The sequence below is a fragment of the Rutilus rutilus genome (assembly GCF_951802725.1).
Source record: "Rutilus rutilus genome assembly, chromosome: 11".
In the NCBI taxonomy this organism is placed as follows: Eukaryota; Metazoa; Chordata; class Actinopteri; order Cypriniformes; family Leuciscidae; genus Rutilus; species Rutilus rutilus.
Genome location: NC_140216.1, coordinates 3,304,046 through 3,322,608, shown reverse-complemented (window position 1 = coordinate 3,322,608; position 18,563 = coordinate 3,304,046). Strand labels below are relative to the sequence as shown.

Below are 18,563 nucleotides of genomic sequence, written 5' to 3'. Positions count from 1 at the left end.
TCCCCAAAAAACACTGTCCATATCCAGCTTGTCCTCCTAACTCCAACCTGATAGGACATAGAGGCAGTGTTATTCTTACAGCCATGACGAGGTCAGGGCCATAACCAACATAGATATTGCCCAATATTTAGATCAGAGTGGTATTTTTCAATGGCAGATCGTTATGCTTTTATGTTTGGTCCTACTCCAAAATGTATAATAATATTATCCTAATAATATTATTATATTAACCAGCCAGTACCGTGGTATTGTCACAGTATTTCTGTAAGGGTAATGTATAATGTATGTATATTTTACAATTTGCTTATTCAGTAGGCCTGTACATTTCAGTCTTCAGTCTGTGATGCTTGAACATTTGCTTACGTCTTTAGTCAAGGAGATGCTTTACTGTCGTTGTGGTGAGTCCTTTTATTATCTTTCATTAATCACTCACCCTCATGCCGTTTCAAACCCGTAAGACTTTCGTTCATCTTCGGAATACAAATAAAGATCTTTTTAATGAAATCTGAGAGCTTTCTGTCCCTCCATTGACAGCTAAAGCGACTACTACTTTGATGCTGCAAAAAGTTCATAAATAGATCGCAAACCTAATCCATATGAATTAAGTGTTTTAGTCCAAATTTTCTAAAGAGACTCGGCCGCTTTATATAAAGAACAGATTGAATTTTGGCTTTTGTTCACATAAACATTGATCAGTGAACATAAACAGAAGCTCAACCGAACCTGCTTGACGCGCGAGAACAAACATCATTGGTTCTTGATGAAGCTCAAACGTGCTGCGTAACACGAGAATGAAGCTAATTGGTTCTTGCAGAAGCTCAAACGTGCTGCGTAACACGAGAACAAACCTCATTGGTTCTTGCAGAAGCTCAAACGTGCTGCGTAACACGAGACTGAACCTCAAACGTGCTGCATAACATGAGACTGAACCTCATTGGTTCTTGCTGAAGCTCAAACGTGCTGCGTTACACGAGACTGAACCTCAAACGTGCTGCGTAACACGAGACTGAACCTCATTGATTCTTGCAGAAGCTCAAACGTGCTGCGTAACACGAGACTGAAGCTCATTGGTTCTTGCAGAAGCTCAAACGTGCTGCGTAACACGAGAATGAACCTCATTGGTTCTTGCAGAAGCTCAAACGTGCTGCGTAACACGAGAACGAACCTCATTGGTTCTTGCTGAAGCTCAAACGTGCTGCGTAACACGAGAATGAACCTCATTGGTTCTTGCAGAAGCTCAAACGTGCTGCGTAACACGAGAACGAACCTCATTGGTTCTTGCAGAAGCTCAAACGTGCTGCGTAACACGAGAATGAACCTCATTGGTTCTTGCAGAAGCTCAAACGTGCTGCGTAACACGAGACTGAACCTCATTGGTTCTTGCTGAAGCTCAAACGTGCTGCGTAACACGAGAATGAACCTCATTGGTTCTTGCAGAAGCTCAAACGTGCTGCGTAACACGAGAACGAACCTCATTGGTTCTTGCAGAAGCTCAAACGTGCTGCGTAACACGAGAATGAACCTCATTGGTTCTTGCTGAAGCTCAAACGTGCTGCGTAACACGAGAATGAACCTCATTGGTTCTTGCTGAAGCTCAAACGTGCTGCGTAACACGAGACTGAGGCTCATTGGTTCTTGCAGAAGCTCAAACGTGCTGCGTAACACGAGAATGAACCTCATTGGTTCTTGCTGAAGCTCAAACGTGCTGCGTAACACGAGAATGAACCTCATTGGTTCTTGCTGAAGCTCAAACGTGCTGCGTAACACGAGACTGAGGCTCATTGGTTCTTGCAGAAGCTCAAACGTGCTGCGTAACATGAGACTGAACCTCATTGGTTCTTGCTGAAGCTCAAACGTGCTGCGTAACACGAGAATGAAGCTCATTGGTTCTTGCTGAAGCTCAAACGTGCTGCGTAACACGAGAACGAACCTCATTGGTTCTTGCTGAAGCTCAAACGTGCTGCGTAACACGAGAACGAACCTCATTGGTTCTTGCTGAAGCTCAAACGTGCTGCGTAACACGAGAACGAACCTCATTGGTTCTTGCTGAAGCTCAAACGTGCTGCGTAACACGAGAACGAACCTCATTGGTTCTTGCTGAAGCTCAAACGTGCTGTGTAACACGAGAATGAAGCTCATTGGTTCTTGCTGAAGCTCAAACGTGCTGCGTAACACGAGAATGAAGCTCATTGGTTCTTGCTGAAGCTCAAACGTGCTGCGTAACACGAGAACGAACCTCATTGGTTCTTGCTGAAGCTCAAACGTGCTGCGTAACACGAGAACGAACCTCATTGGTTCTTGCTGAAGCTCAAACGTGCTGCGTAACACGAGAACGAACCTCATTGGTTCTTGCTGAAGCTCAAACGTGCTGCGTAACACGAGAACGAACCTCATTGGTTCTTGCTGAAGCTCAAACGTGCTGCGTAACACGAGAACGAAGCTCATTGGTTCTTGCTGAAGCTCAAACGTGCTGCGTAACACGAGAACGAACCTCATTGGTTCTTGCTGAAGCTCAAACGTGCTGCGTAACACGAGAACGAACCTCATTGGTTCTTGCTGAAGCTCAAACGTGCTGCGTAACACGAGAACGAACCTCATTGGTTCTTGCTGAAGCTCAAACGTGCTGCGTAACACGAGAACGAACCTCATTGGTTCTTGATGAAGCTCAAACGTGCTGCGTAACACGAGAACGAACCTCATTGGTTCTTGCAGAAGCTCAAACGTGCTGCGTAACACGAGAACGAAGCTCATTGGTTCTTGCTGAAGCTCAAACGTGCTGCGTAACACGAGAACGAAGCTCATTGGTTCTTGCTGAAGCTCAAACGTGCTGCGTAACACGAGAACGAACCTCATTGGTTCTTGCTGAAGCTCAAACGTGCTGCGTAACACGAGAACGAAGCTCATTGGTTCTTGATGAAGCTCAAACGTGCTGCGTAACACGAGAACGAACCTCATTGGTTCTTGCTGAAGCTCAAACGTGCTGCGTAACACGAGAACGAACCTCATTGGTTCTTGATGAAGCTCAAACGTGCTGCGTAACACGAGAACGAACCTCATTGGTTCTTGCTGAAGCTCAAACGTGCTGCGTAACACGAGAACGAACCTCATTGGTTCTTGATGAAGCTCAAACGTGCTGCGTAACACGAGAACGAACCTCATTGGTTCTTGCTGAAGCTCAAACGTGCTGCGTAACACGAGAACGAACCTCATTGGTTCTTGATGAAGCTCAAACGTGCTGCGTAACACGAGAACGAACCTCATTGGTTCTTGCTGAAGCTCAAACGTGCTGCGTAACACGAGAACGAACCTCATTGGTTCTTGATGAAGCTCAAACGTGCTGCGTAACACGAGAACGAACCTCATTGGTTCTTGCTGAAGCTCAAACGTGCTGCGTAACACGAGAACGAACCTCATTGGTTCTTGATGAAGCTCAAACGTGCTGCGTAACACGAGAACGAACCTCATTGGTTCTTGCAGAAGCTCAAACGTGCTGCGTAACACGAGAACGAAGCTCATTGGTTCTTGCTGAAGCTCAAACGTGCTGCGTAACACGAGAACGAAGCTCATTGGTTCTTGCTGAAGCTCAAACGTGCTGCGTAACACGAGAACGAACCTCATTGGTTCTTGCTGAAGCTCAAACGTGCTGCGTAACACGAGAACGAACCTCATTGGTTCTTGATGAAGCTCAAACGTGCTGCGTAACACGAGAACGAACCTCATTGGTTCTTGCTGAAGCTCAAACGTGCTGCGTAACACGAGAACGAACCTCATTGGTTCTTGATGAAGCTCAAACGTGCTGCGTAACACGAGAACGAACCTCATTGGTTCTTGCAGAAGCTCAAACGTGCTGCGTAACACGAGAACGAACCTCATTGGTTCTCGCAGAAGCACGAGAATGAACATCATTGGTTCTCGCACGTCAAGCGAACATGCTTTAGCTTCTGTTTACCACAACTGATGTGTGAGTTGATGAATGTTTGTGATGTGAATAAAAGCCTAAATTCAGTCTGTTCATCATATAAAGCGATGTCAAATTATAAGCATGTAGTTTGCTAGTAAAAGCTGACCACTCTATTTAACCTCTCTCAGTAGGATGTATCTGAAATACCCACAACCTTGAATTATAAAAGCTTAACGATAAATACATCATGACCTCATCGAGTGATCAAGATGGCTTTATGACAGCAGTATGACGTGTTTCCGGTTTCTGTATTCGGAGTGACGGAAGTTCGTCTGAAACAACAGCAGGCCCCCACTTCCGGGCAACATGTACCAGCTGTAAACATGGCGGAGGAGCTAATGGAAGCAGTCGAGAAGTTGCGGCTGAGGCTCGATGAGAATCAAGAGCCTCGCAAGGTAATACACCCTTTCTCCGAGACGAAGCCAACGCTTAACGTCGACGCTTTCGCACCGTGTATGACTGTGTTAGACGCGCTTCTGCTCGTGGCTAGTCTGAGGATCGTGCAAATTTGCTATCCAGAAATCCCAACAATTACAACAACAGCAGACCGTGAAATGAATGATCGATTAGATAGATCAATTTGCATGGAGTTTTTTTTCTTTTCTTCTTAAATAGAAGAATAGCAGAATCAGACACTTTCTCAGGAGCTAGTGCTCAGTTAGCAGAAATGACAACCACAGCGATTTAATATAACAGTGACAGATCAAGACAGGCCGTGATAGTGCAGCAGAGTGCATGTTACTCTCTATAAAACACGATACCTCCGCATTACTCAATGCAGTTGCATTAAGGCTGTGTCTCAAATTTAGTGAACTGCCTACGTAGGTGGCATTATTGTGTAGAACCGAGGTTCAGATCGATGCGACCCCCCTGTTCCTCTGGAGGCCACGAATACACTTTAAGTGCACTTACATTTCTGGTTTGGTAATTCTTGCTTAAAAATTAGTCTTTGACACTATGCAACAAACTAAAAACTTATAACACTACTGTTATTTACACAGATGTCTCTGTGTACAACAAAAATATCACAGTACTACCGTGTTATTTGGACACTGCACCATGTTCTTTTTGCATGAACAGTTCCTTGAAATATATACACATCATGGTGCATGATATGGTACTGCCAGTATTTTTTCTATGAGTTATACATCTATATAGTTAATATATGTTTTTTATGTGTTTGGGTTAGTGCTGTCAAATCGATTGTAACATAATATATAAATATAATAATATGTATACTAGGGGTGTAACGATATATCGCAATACAAAAATGCAACAATATGTATCGTGAATAGTTCACCCAAAACAAAAGTTACTGTGTGAGGAAAAAATTCAAGTTTTCAGAGTTTTAGTGTCAGTACTACATTAAACTAAAATATGTAATGTTGAATATAATGTATAATAATGCAATGGGGGAATATTGTGGGTCCTGATAATGCCAAATGTCTTATGTTACCAGTAAAAAGTGTCCTATTGTCCTGTGCATTGGGTTACCAGCACCAAGTCCAAGCCAATCATTTACACCCACAATGTAATATCAAATTTAGCATTTTAATCAACAGCTAATTTTTTGTTAACCTTTTATCATATGTCTTGGAGTGTCACAATTGTATCGTATCGTGAGTTCAGTATCGTGACATGAGAGGATCGTTGCACCCCTAATGTTTACACACATATTATGTAAACAAAAACTTTTATGTTAGATGCGACTAATTGATTTGACAGCATTAATTTGGGTATTTATATATAACTATGCTCGCATCTCTTTTCTGTTGTTAGGGTTTAGTTTTATACAATGATGCGATTAGTATTTTATTATTATATATGTTAAATACATTGTAAGTAATTTTTTGCAGGTAATAAGAATAGTGTAGTTGTCCACAAACAGTGCAGATAAATGCTTGATTTGATTATTTTGACAATATGCTCCTTACAATATTGTTGTCATGGTCCAAAATGAAAATTTTTCCACAACTGGCTATGGTGAGTTTTACGAGAAAATGTATCAGCCATAAATGCTTATTACGGTCAATACAACTTGTGTGTGTGTATATATATGAAGAGTTCAGATGCAAAATCCTCTAAGTGCCATCTGAAATTTGCTTCTAGAATGATAATTTTTATCAAGCTCATATATTTAAGTTCAGTCATTTCACTTAAATGGCAATGAAAATGACCTATTAATTGTAATTTAAGTGAAATGACTGAACTTAAATATACGAGCTTGATAAAAATGATAATTTTAGAAGCAAATTTCAGATGGCACTTAGAGGATTTTGCATCTGAACTCTTCATATATATATATACTGTATAATCATGACAATGGATTAATTAATCTCATGTCTGTGAGATGCTTTCTTATATTTGTCCTCCTCCTTGTTCTGTCTAGCTTCTGAAAACCCTCAAAAGGTTGGGGGACCTGCCCATGACAGTAGACATCCTGGTGGTAAGATCAAAATATTGCTTATCTTCACATCTATTACTTTTTTGGTTTGATCTCACAGATCTCTAGCTTTTAATACGTTTATGTTTTCTCCGATTCTTGCAGGAAACTGGCATTGGGAAGGCTGTGAATTCTCTGCGCAAACATGAAGTTGCTGGGGAGTTTGCGAAGAACCTTGTGGCCAAGTGGAAAAAGCTGGTGCCAGAGAGATCTGCAGACAGGTAAGCTTCTTAAAGTGATCTATTATCTGCTAATTACATTGCAATTAACATTTTTAGGAACAGAACAGAACAGAACTCCTTAGTAAAGAAAACTGAAACTACTGTTCTTTAGAATATGCTCATGGTTTAACTTTTTGCCACAAATGCCAAATGGCGAGTGATTTGAGAAAAATGTATGAGCCATAAATATTTTTTATATCTAAATTTAGGGAAGGTGAGTTTTTTCTTGAAGTCTTTTATGCTCATAAAGTCTGCATAGATTTGATCAAAAATCCAGTAAAACAGTAATATTGAGAAAAATATTTTCCATGTAAATATAGTAATAGTAATATATTTATATAGTAATATGTATAGTAATATATTTTAAAATGTCATTTATTCTTGTAATCAAAGCTGAATTTTCAGCATCATTACTGTGTCACATGATCCTTCAGAAATCATTCTAATATGATGATTTGCTGCTCATGAAACATTTCCTATTATAAATCTTAAAAGCAACTTATTAACTTAATTGTTTTGTGGGAACCATGATAATTTTTTTTCAGGATTCTTTGATAAATATAAATGTCAAAAGAACAGCATTTATTTGAAATGCATATATTTTTGTAACAATGTAGATGTCTTTACTGTCAATTTTGATCAATTTAATGGTAATAGTAGGGCTGGGCGATATGGGCAAAAAAAAAAATCACGATAATTTTTTTTATATCAGTCGATATCGATAATTATCACGATAAAAGTAAAAAAAAGTCAATTTCTTTCAAGTTTAAAGGCAGATTTTTGCTCCTAAGTGAAAGTTGTAGAAACAAGAGCGTTAATTGTGGTTTTAAACTTACTCTTTATTGTCAGAACATATCATGACAAACACTTACCAAACAGGTGAACATTTCACAAATCTGAGGTACAACATTCAAACATTTGTCATTTAATAAATAAATAAATATCTTTATTGGACAATTAATTTCTTAGTTTCTGCATGTGCTAATTTTTATTTGGTAAAATGTTATATTCTGACTGTTTGAGTTTTATTAAACTTAACCATTGGTCATCCAGTAATCATGCATTTAGATCATGATAACCTCACTATCATGGCAAAATGTAACTTTATGGTTTCTATGGTATTTGTATGAAAAACAGTAGCCTAAATACATTATTAAATACTGTAATTATATTCCATTAGTCCTTTTAATACATCGTCTACATTAATAATATAATACAATTCAATATGTTTATCCCACATTTCATGGTGCAGTTAATATTACTAGGCTAACGTTACAGTAAATCCATGGTAAATTATGGGAATTTGTTGACGGAAAAGCCTTCGGACTGTATCGTTGTGCACAGTGTTTCTCCTGTTCATCTGCCTTTAAACTGGTTTAAATCACTGAGACATTGTGTTCTTCGCTGAATTCAAGCGCTTCTCACTGGATCTCGTGACGAGAGCGATCAGAGTAAACGCATCTGCTCTAGTGAGTTCGCGCTGCGCTGCCGTTTGGACTTTGACCTGAGCGGATAAATGGTCCGTGTGACGCGCGGTTCAAATGAGTTTCGTTCCGCTTTTGGCGCATAAACATTATCGAACTCTTGATATCGTTTTATCGAGAAAAATTACATCGCGATAATTATTGTTATCGTTTTATCGTCCAGCCCTAGGTAATAGTATTCATTTCTTATAAGAAAATCTTAATGACCCCAAACTTTTGAACCTTAAAGTTACCACTGCTGACGAGTTTTACTCTAATTTGATGTTTATTGGGTGTTCATTTTGGAACCTTGGCAATGTTGTGAGAGAAGAGATGAATACGTTTAAATATGGTTCATGTTTATGAATAGACCAACTGTAAAGGAGGGGCGTTCCCACTCACGCATTAATGAGTCTGGAGGGCACAAACGAGTCCGGGAACGGTCTCCCGAGGAACCTCCACTCATGGAGGAGGAGCAACACGACGAGATGGAATACCAACATGGCTACTCGCCCTCGCCTCCACAGCACTACAGCTCACAGTACAGACACGGCAGTGCAAGGGGGTATCAGTCAGATGAGTATGAAAGCCCTCCAGAAGAGGAGCCTGAGCCTGAGCCTGAGCCTAGTCCCCCACGAAATGACATTAGACACAACAAGCCACACAAAGAGCCAGTCAGAGAGCACAGTTCCCAAGACATTCGGGAACAGGAGAGACGGAAGCACCGCCCCACGGGTGGCGGCAGCAGCAAGGAGAGGACGCACAGAGGCGAACGAGAGCAACAGGGTGGGACGAGTCACAAATCTAAACATGATCGACATTCAGGCTCACACGAGAGCAAGAAGGAGAAGAAAGGAGGAAGTGATGGTAAGAAGTCTCTTATGCTCACCACCAAGTCCGCATTTATTTCGTGACAAATACAGTAATATTGTGAAATATTATCACAATTTAAAACAATTTCTGTTTTAATGCATTTTAAAATCACCTATTTTCAGCATCGTTACTCCAGTCTTCAGTGTCACATGATCCTTCAGAAATCCTTCAGAAACATTTCTGATTATTATCAATGTTATCAATATTTTTGTGATTGCTTCAAGGATTCTTTGATGAATAGAAAGTCCAAAAAAACAGCATTTATGTGAAATGGAATCTTTTGTAACATTATAAATGTCTTTACTGTCACTTTTAATACATTCATTAATACATAATACATATTTAATACATTCTTTCTGAATATGAGTTGTTTGTTTGTTTGTTTATTCTAAGTATACGATTAAAGTTGGATCTGCTTTTGTCTTTAAGGAAAATCAAGGGAGAGGGGGGAAGTTCCAGAGAAAATGGACGAGGAAGAGGAGCCATTTGAAGCTCCAACCATGTCTTTTGAATCCTTCCTCACGTACGACGCCCCGACCCCAACCAAAAAGAAGAAAAAGCAGCCCTCGCGACCCCCTCAGCCTCCTGCCTCGGTTCCTTCGGCTTCCTCGAAGTCTGGCAAGGCTAACGGGACCAGCAGTAAACACTCAAAGCCATCCTCCTCCTCCTCCTCCGGGACCACGCCTGCTGTTCCAGAGAAACGCAGGAAGGTGAGGCTGAATTTGTTATTCTGGTGGGGTGATGGGGATTTGTCAAAGGATTTCTAATCATTATTTCTCCAGGTAGTGGATGTGGTTCCCATGCTGCCCGATATCTCTTTGCCTGCCATCCAGCCCAACTACAGACCACTGCCCTCCATTGATCTTACGCCACTGTCCCCCCAGAGACGCAAAAGTACGTGTGTTTTAGTTTTAGAACACTTTAAAGAGGACCTATTATGTTCAACTTTCTTTAGTGTGTAATGTTGCTGTTTAAACATGAAAAAGCTCTGCAAAGTTACAAAGTCCCTCCAGTGGGAGTTATTCTCTATATCAGTGTCACTGTTTCTGAACTCCCTGAAACGCCTCCATTGTTCCGGGAACGAACACGTCACAATATTCCTCATTTAAATAATTCCCACAAAATAAAGGGGCGGGGCTTGGTTGAGTTAGTTAGTAGTGTGTTGAAACTGGCGGTTATGGTAAGGGGCGGGACATGTCACAAACACGCTCGAAGCGCTTGACCAATCACAGCAGACTGATCCAGCCGACCAATCAGAGCACATGATGCTTTTCAGAAGGAGGGGCTTCATAGAGACAGGAACTAAACAGAGCGTTACTGACAGACTGGGAAGAGAAGAGCTGCAATAATGTCAAATGTGTGACAAAATAAGATTTTTTTTTAACATTCAAGCATGAGAACCTATTCTAGTAGAGCCCAAAAACAAAATATGCCCCTTTAAATCAAACTGCCTAACATACCTGAAAGAAACAGAAGTGTATACATCCCAATGATTCTGTCTGCATTGACTCAAAGCAACATGTTTTTCTCCTTCAGTCGCTGTGTCAAATGACGAAGAGGACCTTGGCTGCGCAGGTCGAAGGCTGAACTCCAAAATGGTTGTGTACTCTGGGTCCAAGTCCGCTTATTTGCCGAAAATGATGTCTCTGTATGATCAGTGCATTAGAGTCCTGCAGAACAATATAGATTGTGAGTTTTCTCATTCTCTGATTATTTGTTTTAATAAGATTTTAATTAAACACTTCAGTATAGTATTTAGCCCTTATGGATGGGATATTACATAACAAATCACATCTCAAGAGTCACAGATGGCTGTGTGTGAAATAATCTGGTGACAGTGACCGCACTTTAAATTGCCATGTTCAAATCGCTGTAAAGGATGTCGTGATGTTTCAAGCTGGCCGAAGTGTTTAGCGCATAAATCACCTAAAAATTAATCAGCTTTTTACTGATATTTCTTTCTTTTTTTAGCAATTGATGAAGTGGGCGGTGTGCCATTTGAGATACTGGAGCCGGTTCTGGAGAGATGCACGCCTGAGCAGCTTTACCGGATTGAGCAGTGTAATCAGGTATGTGTGTCATGTTGTCAACAGTCACGTGCAGATTATCTATTTCACAGTTTTAATCGCACATCTGTTGTGGTATTCTACATGCATTATATTAATACATTAAATTAAACATAAGCGACAGTGAAGACATTTATAATTTTACTAAAGATTTAGCTGAGCAGGCTCTCGAAAAGGCGAGCTTTAGAGAGACTGAATGCTTTATCGAACTGTTTCAGACACTGAGGAAAGAGGTGATGTTGCAGTGTACTGTATGTTATGAGAAAATGTAAAACAAATTATTTATTTTTACCCTGGATGCATGTAAACCTACTGTTGGAGACCTCCAAAACAAAATTATGAGCCTTTAAAATAGCATAATAGGGGCATTTTAAGCAGCACACCTGTTTTCTGAAACAAAGCAGCATATTAGAATGATTTCTGAAAGATCATGTGACTGAAGACTGGAGTAATGATGCTTAATTTGTAATAGTATTTCACAATATTACTGTTTTTGATTAAATAAATGCAGTCTTAGTGAGCAGGAGAGAGACTTCTTACAAAACATTAAAAAAGCTTACTTGAACATTAGTTATTTATCTCAAGATTAACGCTGCTTGCAAGGTTTTCCCATTAAAACTTGTCATGAAGATTTTTAGCTCATTTTGGACAAATCTTTGATTGCAAGTGTCTCTTCTTCTCAGTATTTCACAGAAGAGTCGGATGATCTGTGGTTGAGACACTGCCAGCGGGATTTTAAACGTGAAACTCCTCAAGAGTATGAATCCTGGAGGGAGCTGTATCTCCGGCTCCATGAAGAACGGGAAGAACGTCTGCGCAAGCTCACGATGAACATCAGTTCTGCCCATGCAAACAAACCTAAAGGTGCTCACTGGCAGCAGTCAGTGCATTTAGATCAAAGTTGATGCATAAACGTTTACTTTTCAGTAAAGCTGTCAATTTAATTCATAAAAAAATGAATACAAGACTTGTTGGGGGAAATATATTATTATATAGTAAATATATATATTTGACTTAAAGGTGCAGTATGCAATTTCTGAGACTCAGTGTTGAACACTGTTGATATTTTAAAATCAATCCAAACAAAATGCACAAACACACAATGCAGTGGATGTCTCTCTATCCTAGAAGAAGTGAAGCAAAATAATGCTCGTGAAGAATAAAGTGAGGAAGTGGTATTCCTCTGAGCTTTTCTCTTTTGTAATGTCTCTCAGCCATCTCTCTTTCTACAGTCTTTCTTCAAATCTCCCTCTTGCTCACTCTCTCTCCTCCCCCATCACGAGAGGACACGCCCCCTACTGCTGATTGGCTACAAGTTAGTTGTGATGCTTGTTCCGATCCACTTTCAACAGTGTTTCTCAGAAATCGCTTAAGTCACTTTTTATAATGTCTATTCAAAGCTTTACTTATCTGACATGTCAGATGTCTATGTCTTTGAATATCATCCATTTCAATATTTGGTGAGAAACTCCCCCAAATGAAGATAATTCGATTAATTAATCAGCATATCATGCAGTTAATTCAACTCAATATGTTTAAGCAATTGACTTTTTTTTTTGCAAAAAGTATGTGAAATAAAAATGTGGCTGTGGATTCAGTCACCAGTGCTCACAATCAATGTTTGTAATATATTATTGACTTTTAACAGGACGGCAAGTTAAAATGGCGTATGTTAACTCAGCCGCTAAGCCTCCACGGAATATCCTCCGTCTTCAAGAGAAGTTTGGCACTAAAAATGGTTCCACCAGCACAAGCTCTGCTCCTCCATCTGCCAGGTGAGTGAATGCTGCATTAGTCACACACACTCATCTTTATCATGATGTTCCTGCTGACAATCTGCTTTTCTTCAACCCCCCCAAAATTTATCCGATATTGTTGTTGTTGTAACTGCATTTTAGGGTGTGTTCACACTCAGGTTTGGTTTGATTAAAGCGAACTCTGGTGCGATTGCCCTGTTAGTGCGGTTCATGTGAACGCTGCCATCTGAACCATGGTGCACCAAACAAGTGGACCGAGATCACTGATAGGATGGGTCTCTGTCCACTTCCGAACAAACTCTGGTGCAGTTCGAATGTAATATGAACACAACACCAACCAAAGACATGCAAATGAACCAAAAACAGGACATGATGTCACAAGATGTGACCCTAAAAAGGACATAATGCTCAAGCATACCAGTTTTTTCTCCTCATACTTGCGATGTTGATCTTTGTTTGTGTGTGTGAAGGATGGATTCCTTGAGGAGAGATCCCCTGATATGATTGTAAAGCGCTTTGGGTGTACAGTAGTACATATGAAAGCGCTATATAAATGCCTCATTCTATTCTATTCTATTCTATTCTATTCTATTCTATTCTATTCTATTCTATTCTATTCATTCTATTCCTGCCGCTGAGTTTTACATCATCAATCAGTGATACGTTCGGTGACTGTGAGCTGCGTTACACGCAGGATTGAAATGGTGGCTACAAAGAAATCTCTAACGTTAATTTTGGTCATTGCTTGTCTTGGAAAAAGTCACACTGCAGGAATGTGAGTCAAATCTGACACTGCCAGAATGAAACTTTATCGCAATGATCATTAATCGGCTGGTCCGGACCAAAAAAAACAAGCGAACCGAACTTCAAGTGTGAACACACCCTAAAGTCACCATGAAATCAAAATGGACAATACTTGTTTTTGTTATGAAATATTATAAATGATTTATCCGTGCAGGCTGTTATTTTAAATAAAAAACAAGTCCCGCCCTATACTTGTTCTTGTGCGAGAAGCCGTTTCACTCGGATACACGTCACAATTAGGGCTTGTCACTTTTGTGAAAAAATCCTGTTTGATTTTTGAGACATGAGTGTTCATTGAATCGATTGTAAAATCGATTTTCCATGTCTAAAGACGTTTCCATTTTAAACGCCAAATATGTACAGGCAAATCCACGGACAACTAACAGGCGTTAGGACGAACGTAAAGAGGGTGCGCCGGCGCCGCGCTTGAGACGCGCACAAGTCAGCAATATTTCTGATGATTTATTGGCGTGAAGTTTCGTGCACACTGACAAACAGGAGTGCAACATTCTCGAAAAACAATAAGCAGAGTGGACTGCCATAACATCAATGAAAAACATTGATTAGAAATGTCAAAAAATTTCGCGTACGTAGGCGATTGTAGACCGTCGCCCGAATCTGTATCTGTATGCATGAGACTGTCTGAATACCGGCAGAATTCACAGTTTTGTAGTAAAAAGAGACACATTATGCAGAAGTATAATTTCCTGTTATGAGTGTTTGTCAGAACCTGCAGTCGCCGTGTGTAGGCCTGTCGCGATAGTCGATAAGTCAATTAATCGCACGATAAAAAAAAATGAGCTCGATAATTTTTCCGGCCGCGATAATCCCATTTGCATGCTTGTTTGTTTTCCTCGTCTCTCTCTCTCAGTCTCTACCAAAGAGACTGGATGACCACTCTCGGTTCTTTAGCGTATAGGAGGAGTGAACCCTCTTCTCAGTTGCATGGTCTTTGTGTGGGGAGGCGGCGCGCGGCGCTTGTCAGTCACATGGTCTTTGTATGGGAAAGTGCCGGCGGGACTGTTTGCGGCGACTGCCGGGAGAGAGAGAAGACGCTAGTTGTGATTTGCGACAGCGAGCCCGATCACATGAAAATGCGTATCTATACCACGAATGTTATTTCTCGTGCCATTTATACGCCAAAAATAGTTTTTGCGTGCATATGATACGCTCTTTATGGCGTGTAATACGCACGCACTCCTCACCCCTAATCCTAACCAAGTATTTTCAGTGCATAGCATACACGCAATAAAGTGCGTCTCCGTCTTCCCGACAGTACAATCACTTGACAAAGTAACAGGAGGACAAAGTAACAGGAGTAACAGTGCAAAATTGTGCGATATGGCTTGTTGAGGCTTTTTTTAAATTTGTTTACAAAGGTCCTAACTGTCAGTTTTGCCTGTTATGGAATGTATCACTATTTATGCCTAATGTCTAAAGCAGCCTAATGTTTAATATTTTTTTGAAGTGCAATTTTGTTTACATCCATTTTATTTATTAACAGACATTTATTTTGTTAACAGACACTAAGAGTCCATTTGTTTTTATTGTTTTTGGTTGTTTTGTTAATTTTTTTGGATATTTAAAATGTTTTCCGTTTTCAGTGTTTAATATTCTTTAGAAATAAAAGTTTATAGATCGTTGAAAAGGTGTACCTGCATTATTATGCCATTATAATTATATTAAATGAAAATGGTCTCAGAACGACAATATTATCGTTTATCGCGATAATTTCTTGGACAATTTATCGTCCAGCAAAATTTGTTATCGTGACAGGCCTAGCTGTGTGACGCGCGTTCGCTGCGGGCGTATCGTGACGAGCTGGACGTGCTCCGAGAGAAGGCCGTTAAAATCGATTCCCTATTTTCGTTTTAAAAACTTGTGTTGGATGGTCCGATCGATTGTGCAATCGATTTTCGAACGTAAAGTGACAGCCCTAGTCACAATATGGGATGAAAAGACGACCGCAGCTTCCGTTTCATGCTGACTTTAAGATGCTGATTCTTGATTCTTCATTTGCAGGATCAGACCAGCAACAAACTACAGCTCCCATAGCAAACCCGCTGAGGTTGGTCAGTCTTCTGTTAGCAGCCCCCCTGAGTCCTCCTCGCGCTCCTCTGCTCCCAGCACTGCCGGTGGACACAGTGCCAGAGACAAACCACAAGTCAAAAGTGAGTCAAACATAAGCATGATCGCTCGACTGCTGCTGTTACATATCTATATACAGCCACATATACTTCAGCTCCTTGGTATACAATGATTTCTTTCATAGAAATGGATGTATTGTACAGTAGTGGCCAAAAGTGATGTTCAGCCCTAGGAAAATTAACTTCAACCTTTATTCTAATGGTAAAGATAATGGTAAACGCATTATATAGTCGATTACTAAATTGTATGGACATAATTTTTTTGGACATAAACTTTTCATACAAAGAAATGATGAACACATGCAAAAACAGAGACAACCAACAAAATAGTATTAGTTGATTTATTTTAGTCAATGTATGATTTTTCCTGTCAGCTTTTTGGTTTTCTATACATTTTTTTGCATGGTAAAATAACCTATTGCTGTAGTTTGCCTTTTTTTTTGTCTTTTTTTTTTTGGCCAAATAATTTTGTCAGATAAATGCCTATATTTTGCCTGTGTATATATATATATATTCCTCATTTTGATGGTTTAATCAAACTTGTAGGGTCATTAAAACCAAATATCATATACCAGTAGGGATGGGACGATTACCGGTTTCACTATAAACCACGATAAAATGTAGGCTACTGACGGTTAGTATTCTCGTTTAAAATTTAATTATCATTAAAACCGCATTTGATTATCGCGATTTTAATAACTCACTGTAAATCCTGTACAGCCAGCAACAGTCTGACGCAGGCACAGCGCAATGTTGGTTTATTTTATTTTATTTTTATTCGAGAATGAATGGCGGAAGGCAGTGACCGTGCTCGGAAGATTTTTCAGCCTTTTAAGAGGACCAAATCTGAGGTGTGGTCATATTTAGGCTTTTACAAAAGTCCTGAGTGAAACTTAATCGAGGATGGCAACTACAATAAACACTTCAAATCTGCCGAGGCGTCTTGTGTGATCATCACCCACTGTTCATAGCGAACGCAAGGCAAGTTAACTTTGACCTCAATACCAAAACTACGTCTGGGAAATAACAAATAACTTGTTTTGAGTTGAAATATTTTATCTCACTCACTTGAAATAAACGTGAAGCTTCCGCGAAGAAAAGTTCGCAACAAAGTGGCTTTCAGCCAAAGACAAACGATCAAGTTCAAACAAGACTATTAAGAGTGACATTTAAGGGATAATAATGTATATCATTGTACACTTATTACACCGATTTTTTTTTAAACTTTTTTTTTTACCACATAATTACGGGGACATATTGAATTGAGATTAATGTCTTAAATCTTACCTGTTTATAAATCCATTTTGTACAGCGTACAAAACAATCGTCCAAAAACGGAGACGCAAGACGGCAAGTTGTATTTGAATGAAACGAGAGAGCGCGTCCGTTGCGATACATGGATGTGCGCTGTTATAATGCGTTGCTATTGACGACGGTCATTATAAGGAAGGAAATGCCACAGAATATAATCTTGCTTAAAAAAGTGCATATAGCTGCTTGTTTTATTTGTTGTTTGTTGATTTTCAAATATTAAACTGTTTTTAGTGTGAGCATCAGTTATTTTTGAACACTTTCATCTCGTTTTAACAAAACGGGGATAATATTGATAATCACGATAATTTTGGTCACTATAATCGTGATATGAAATTTTCATACCGTCCCATCCCTATATACCAGACATCACTTTTGACCACTCCTGTATATTAACCATTGGTGTTGATAAAATCATGTCCAATATTTGCCCATCAAACTGGTTATGTTTGAACATTTTTACCACTTTTCTGTTCCAGAAATTGCTCCTATGATGGCTAAGACTATCAAGGCATTCAAGAACAGATTTTCTCGGCGGTAAAAGGGAAACATGTTTTATGTGTGTGTGATTTGAGAGAACAACTGGAGGAAGAAACCTTTTTTTTCTGTAATGCTTCATAGGAAATGTGCAATGCCCCTCTCACTTCTTATGTTTTAATGCTTTTTAATATTACCAGTACAGCTCAATGGACGCAATCACAAAAAAAAAAAAAAAACCAGCATCAGCAACCATCCACACTCAATTGTTATTAGCATGTCGTAAGCTTTTTACAAACACCGAAAAACATGTGGTACACTACAGATTACCATGAGACACCACAACCCCCAGATTCACTGTTACATGTTTATTTAATTGCTAAACTATAATCACTGCATCGTCATGGGACTAAGTATATGATTTTATGGTAGAGTGAGAATGAGATAAGATGTAAAAAGTTCAAGGACTGTACACTTCCTCACCATCATATTTATTATTTTAAATATCGGACCTGACAGCCCTGGACCTTGCCTTGAATGAAAGATCAAGTCATTTTAATAGATTTTATGAAGTGTTCTATGGACATTTTTAATAAAATCCATGTGTTGCTCTCACTATTTTCTTATTTATTCGTGTATGAATGTATATTTAATATACTTTTATGCTGAATTGTTTCAGTTATGATCCAGTGACTTCACTTCACCTGGAAATGAATATCGGCATTTCTCACTCATCCTCACGTTGTCCCAAACCTGTATGACTTTCTTTCGTCAGTGGAACACAAAAGATGTTAGTGGCTAGTTCACTGTCTTTTTTTTTATATATATATATATACAATGAAAGTAAAAGAAGATGCTTTATTTCTGCCAAAAACATTTACTTTTTGAAGTCTAGATTAGAGGTTTAGAACAGTGAGTAAATAATGACAATTTTCCAATTAATTTAATTGCTTTCATTTATTGGAACACATTTTTTTTTTTTTTTTTTGCAAAATCTGAATACAACAAAATGGCATAAAACAGTGGGACCCAGGAACAGA

The 18,563-nt window shown here is 39.4% G+C and overlaps 2 protein-coding genes across 2 annotated transcripts in view; one reads left to right on the top strand and one right to left on the bottom strand.

Moving 5' to 3' along the window:
• ppt1 (palmitoyl-protein thioesterase 1 (ceroid-lipofuscinosis, neuronal 1, infantile)) overlaps positions 1–18,563 on the bottom strand; it is a 133,903-nt gene that overhangs the window by 56,438 nt on the left and 58,902 nt on the right. The gene's annotated exons all lie outside the window — the stretch shown is intronic.
• On the top strand, positions 235–18,138 carry eloa (elongin A). Its single transcript, XM_084423912.1, has 14 exons — positions 235–282; positions 372–398; positions 4,186–4,356; positions 6,351–6,407; positions 6,510–6,625; positions 8,459–8,955; positions 9,391–9,671; positions 9,744–9,855; positions 10,498–10,650; positions 10,933–11,030; positions 11,711–11,891; positions 12,676–12,802; positions 15,611–15,759; positions 17,526–18,138. The coding sequence occupies exons 1-14, from the start codon at positions 274–276 to the stop codon at positions 17,585–17,587; spliced, it is 2,040 nt and encodes a 679-aa protein (XP_084280038.1). The 5' UTR covers positions 235–273; the 3' UTR covers positions 17,588–18,138.

Bases quoted from the DNA above. Each gene is read 5' to 3' on its own strand.
- eloa (XM_084423912.1), top strand. The intron at 8,956-9,390 runs GTAAGAAGTCTC...TTTGTCTTTAAG, and splicing joins GAAGAAAGGAGGAAGTGATG to GAAAATCAAGGGAGAGGGGG. The intron at 15,760-17,525 runs GTGAGTCAAACA...TTTCTGTTCCAG, and splicing joins AGACAAACCACAAGTCAAAA to AAATTGCTCCTATGATGGCT.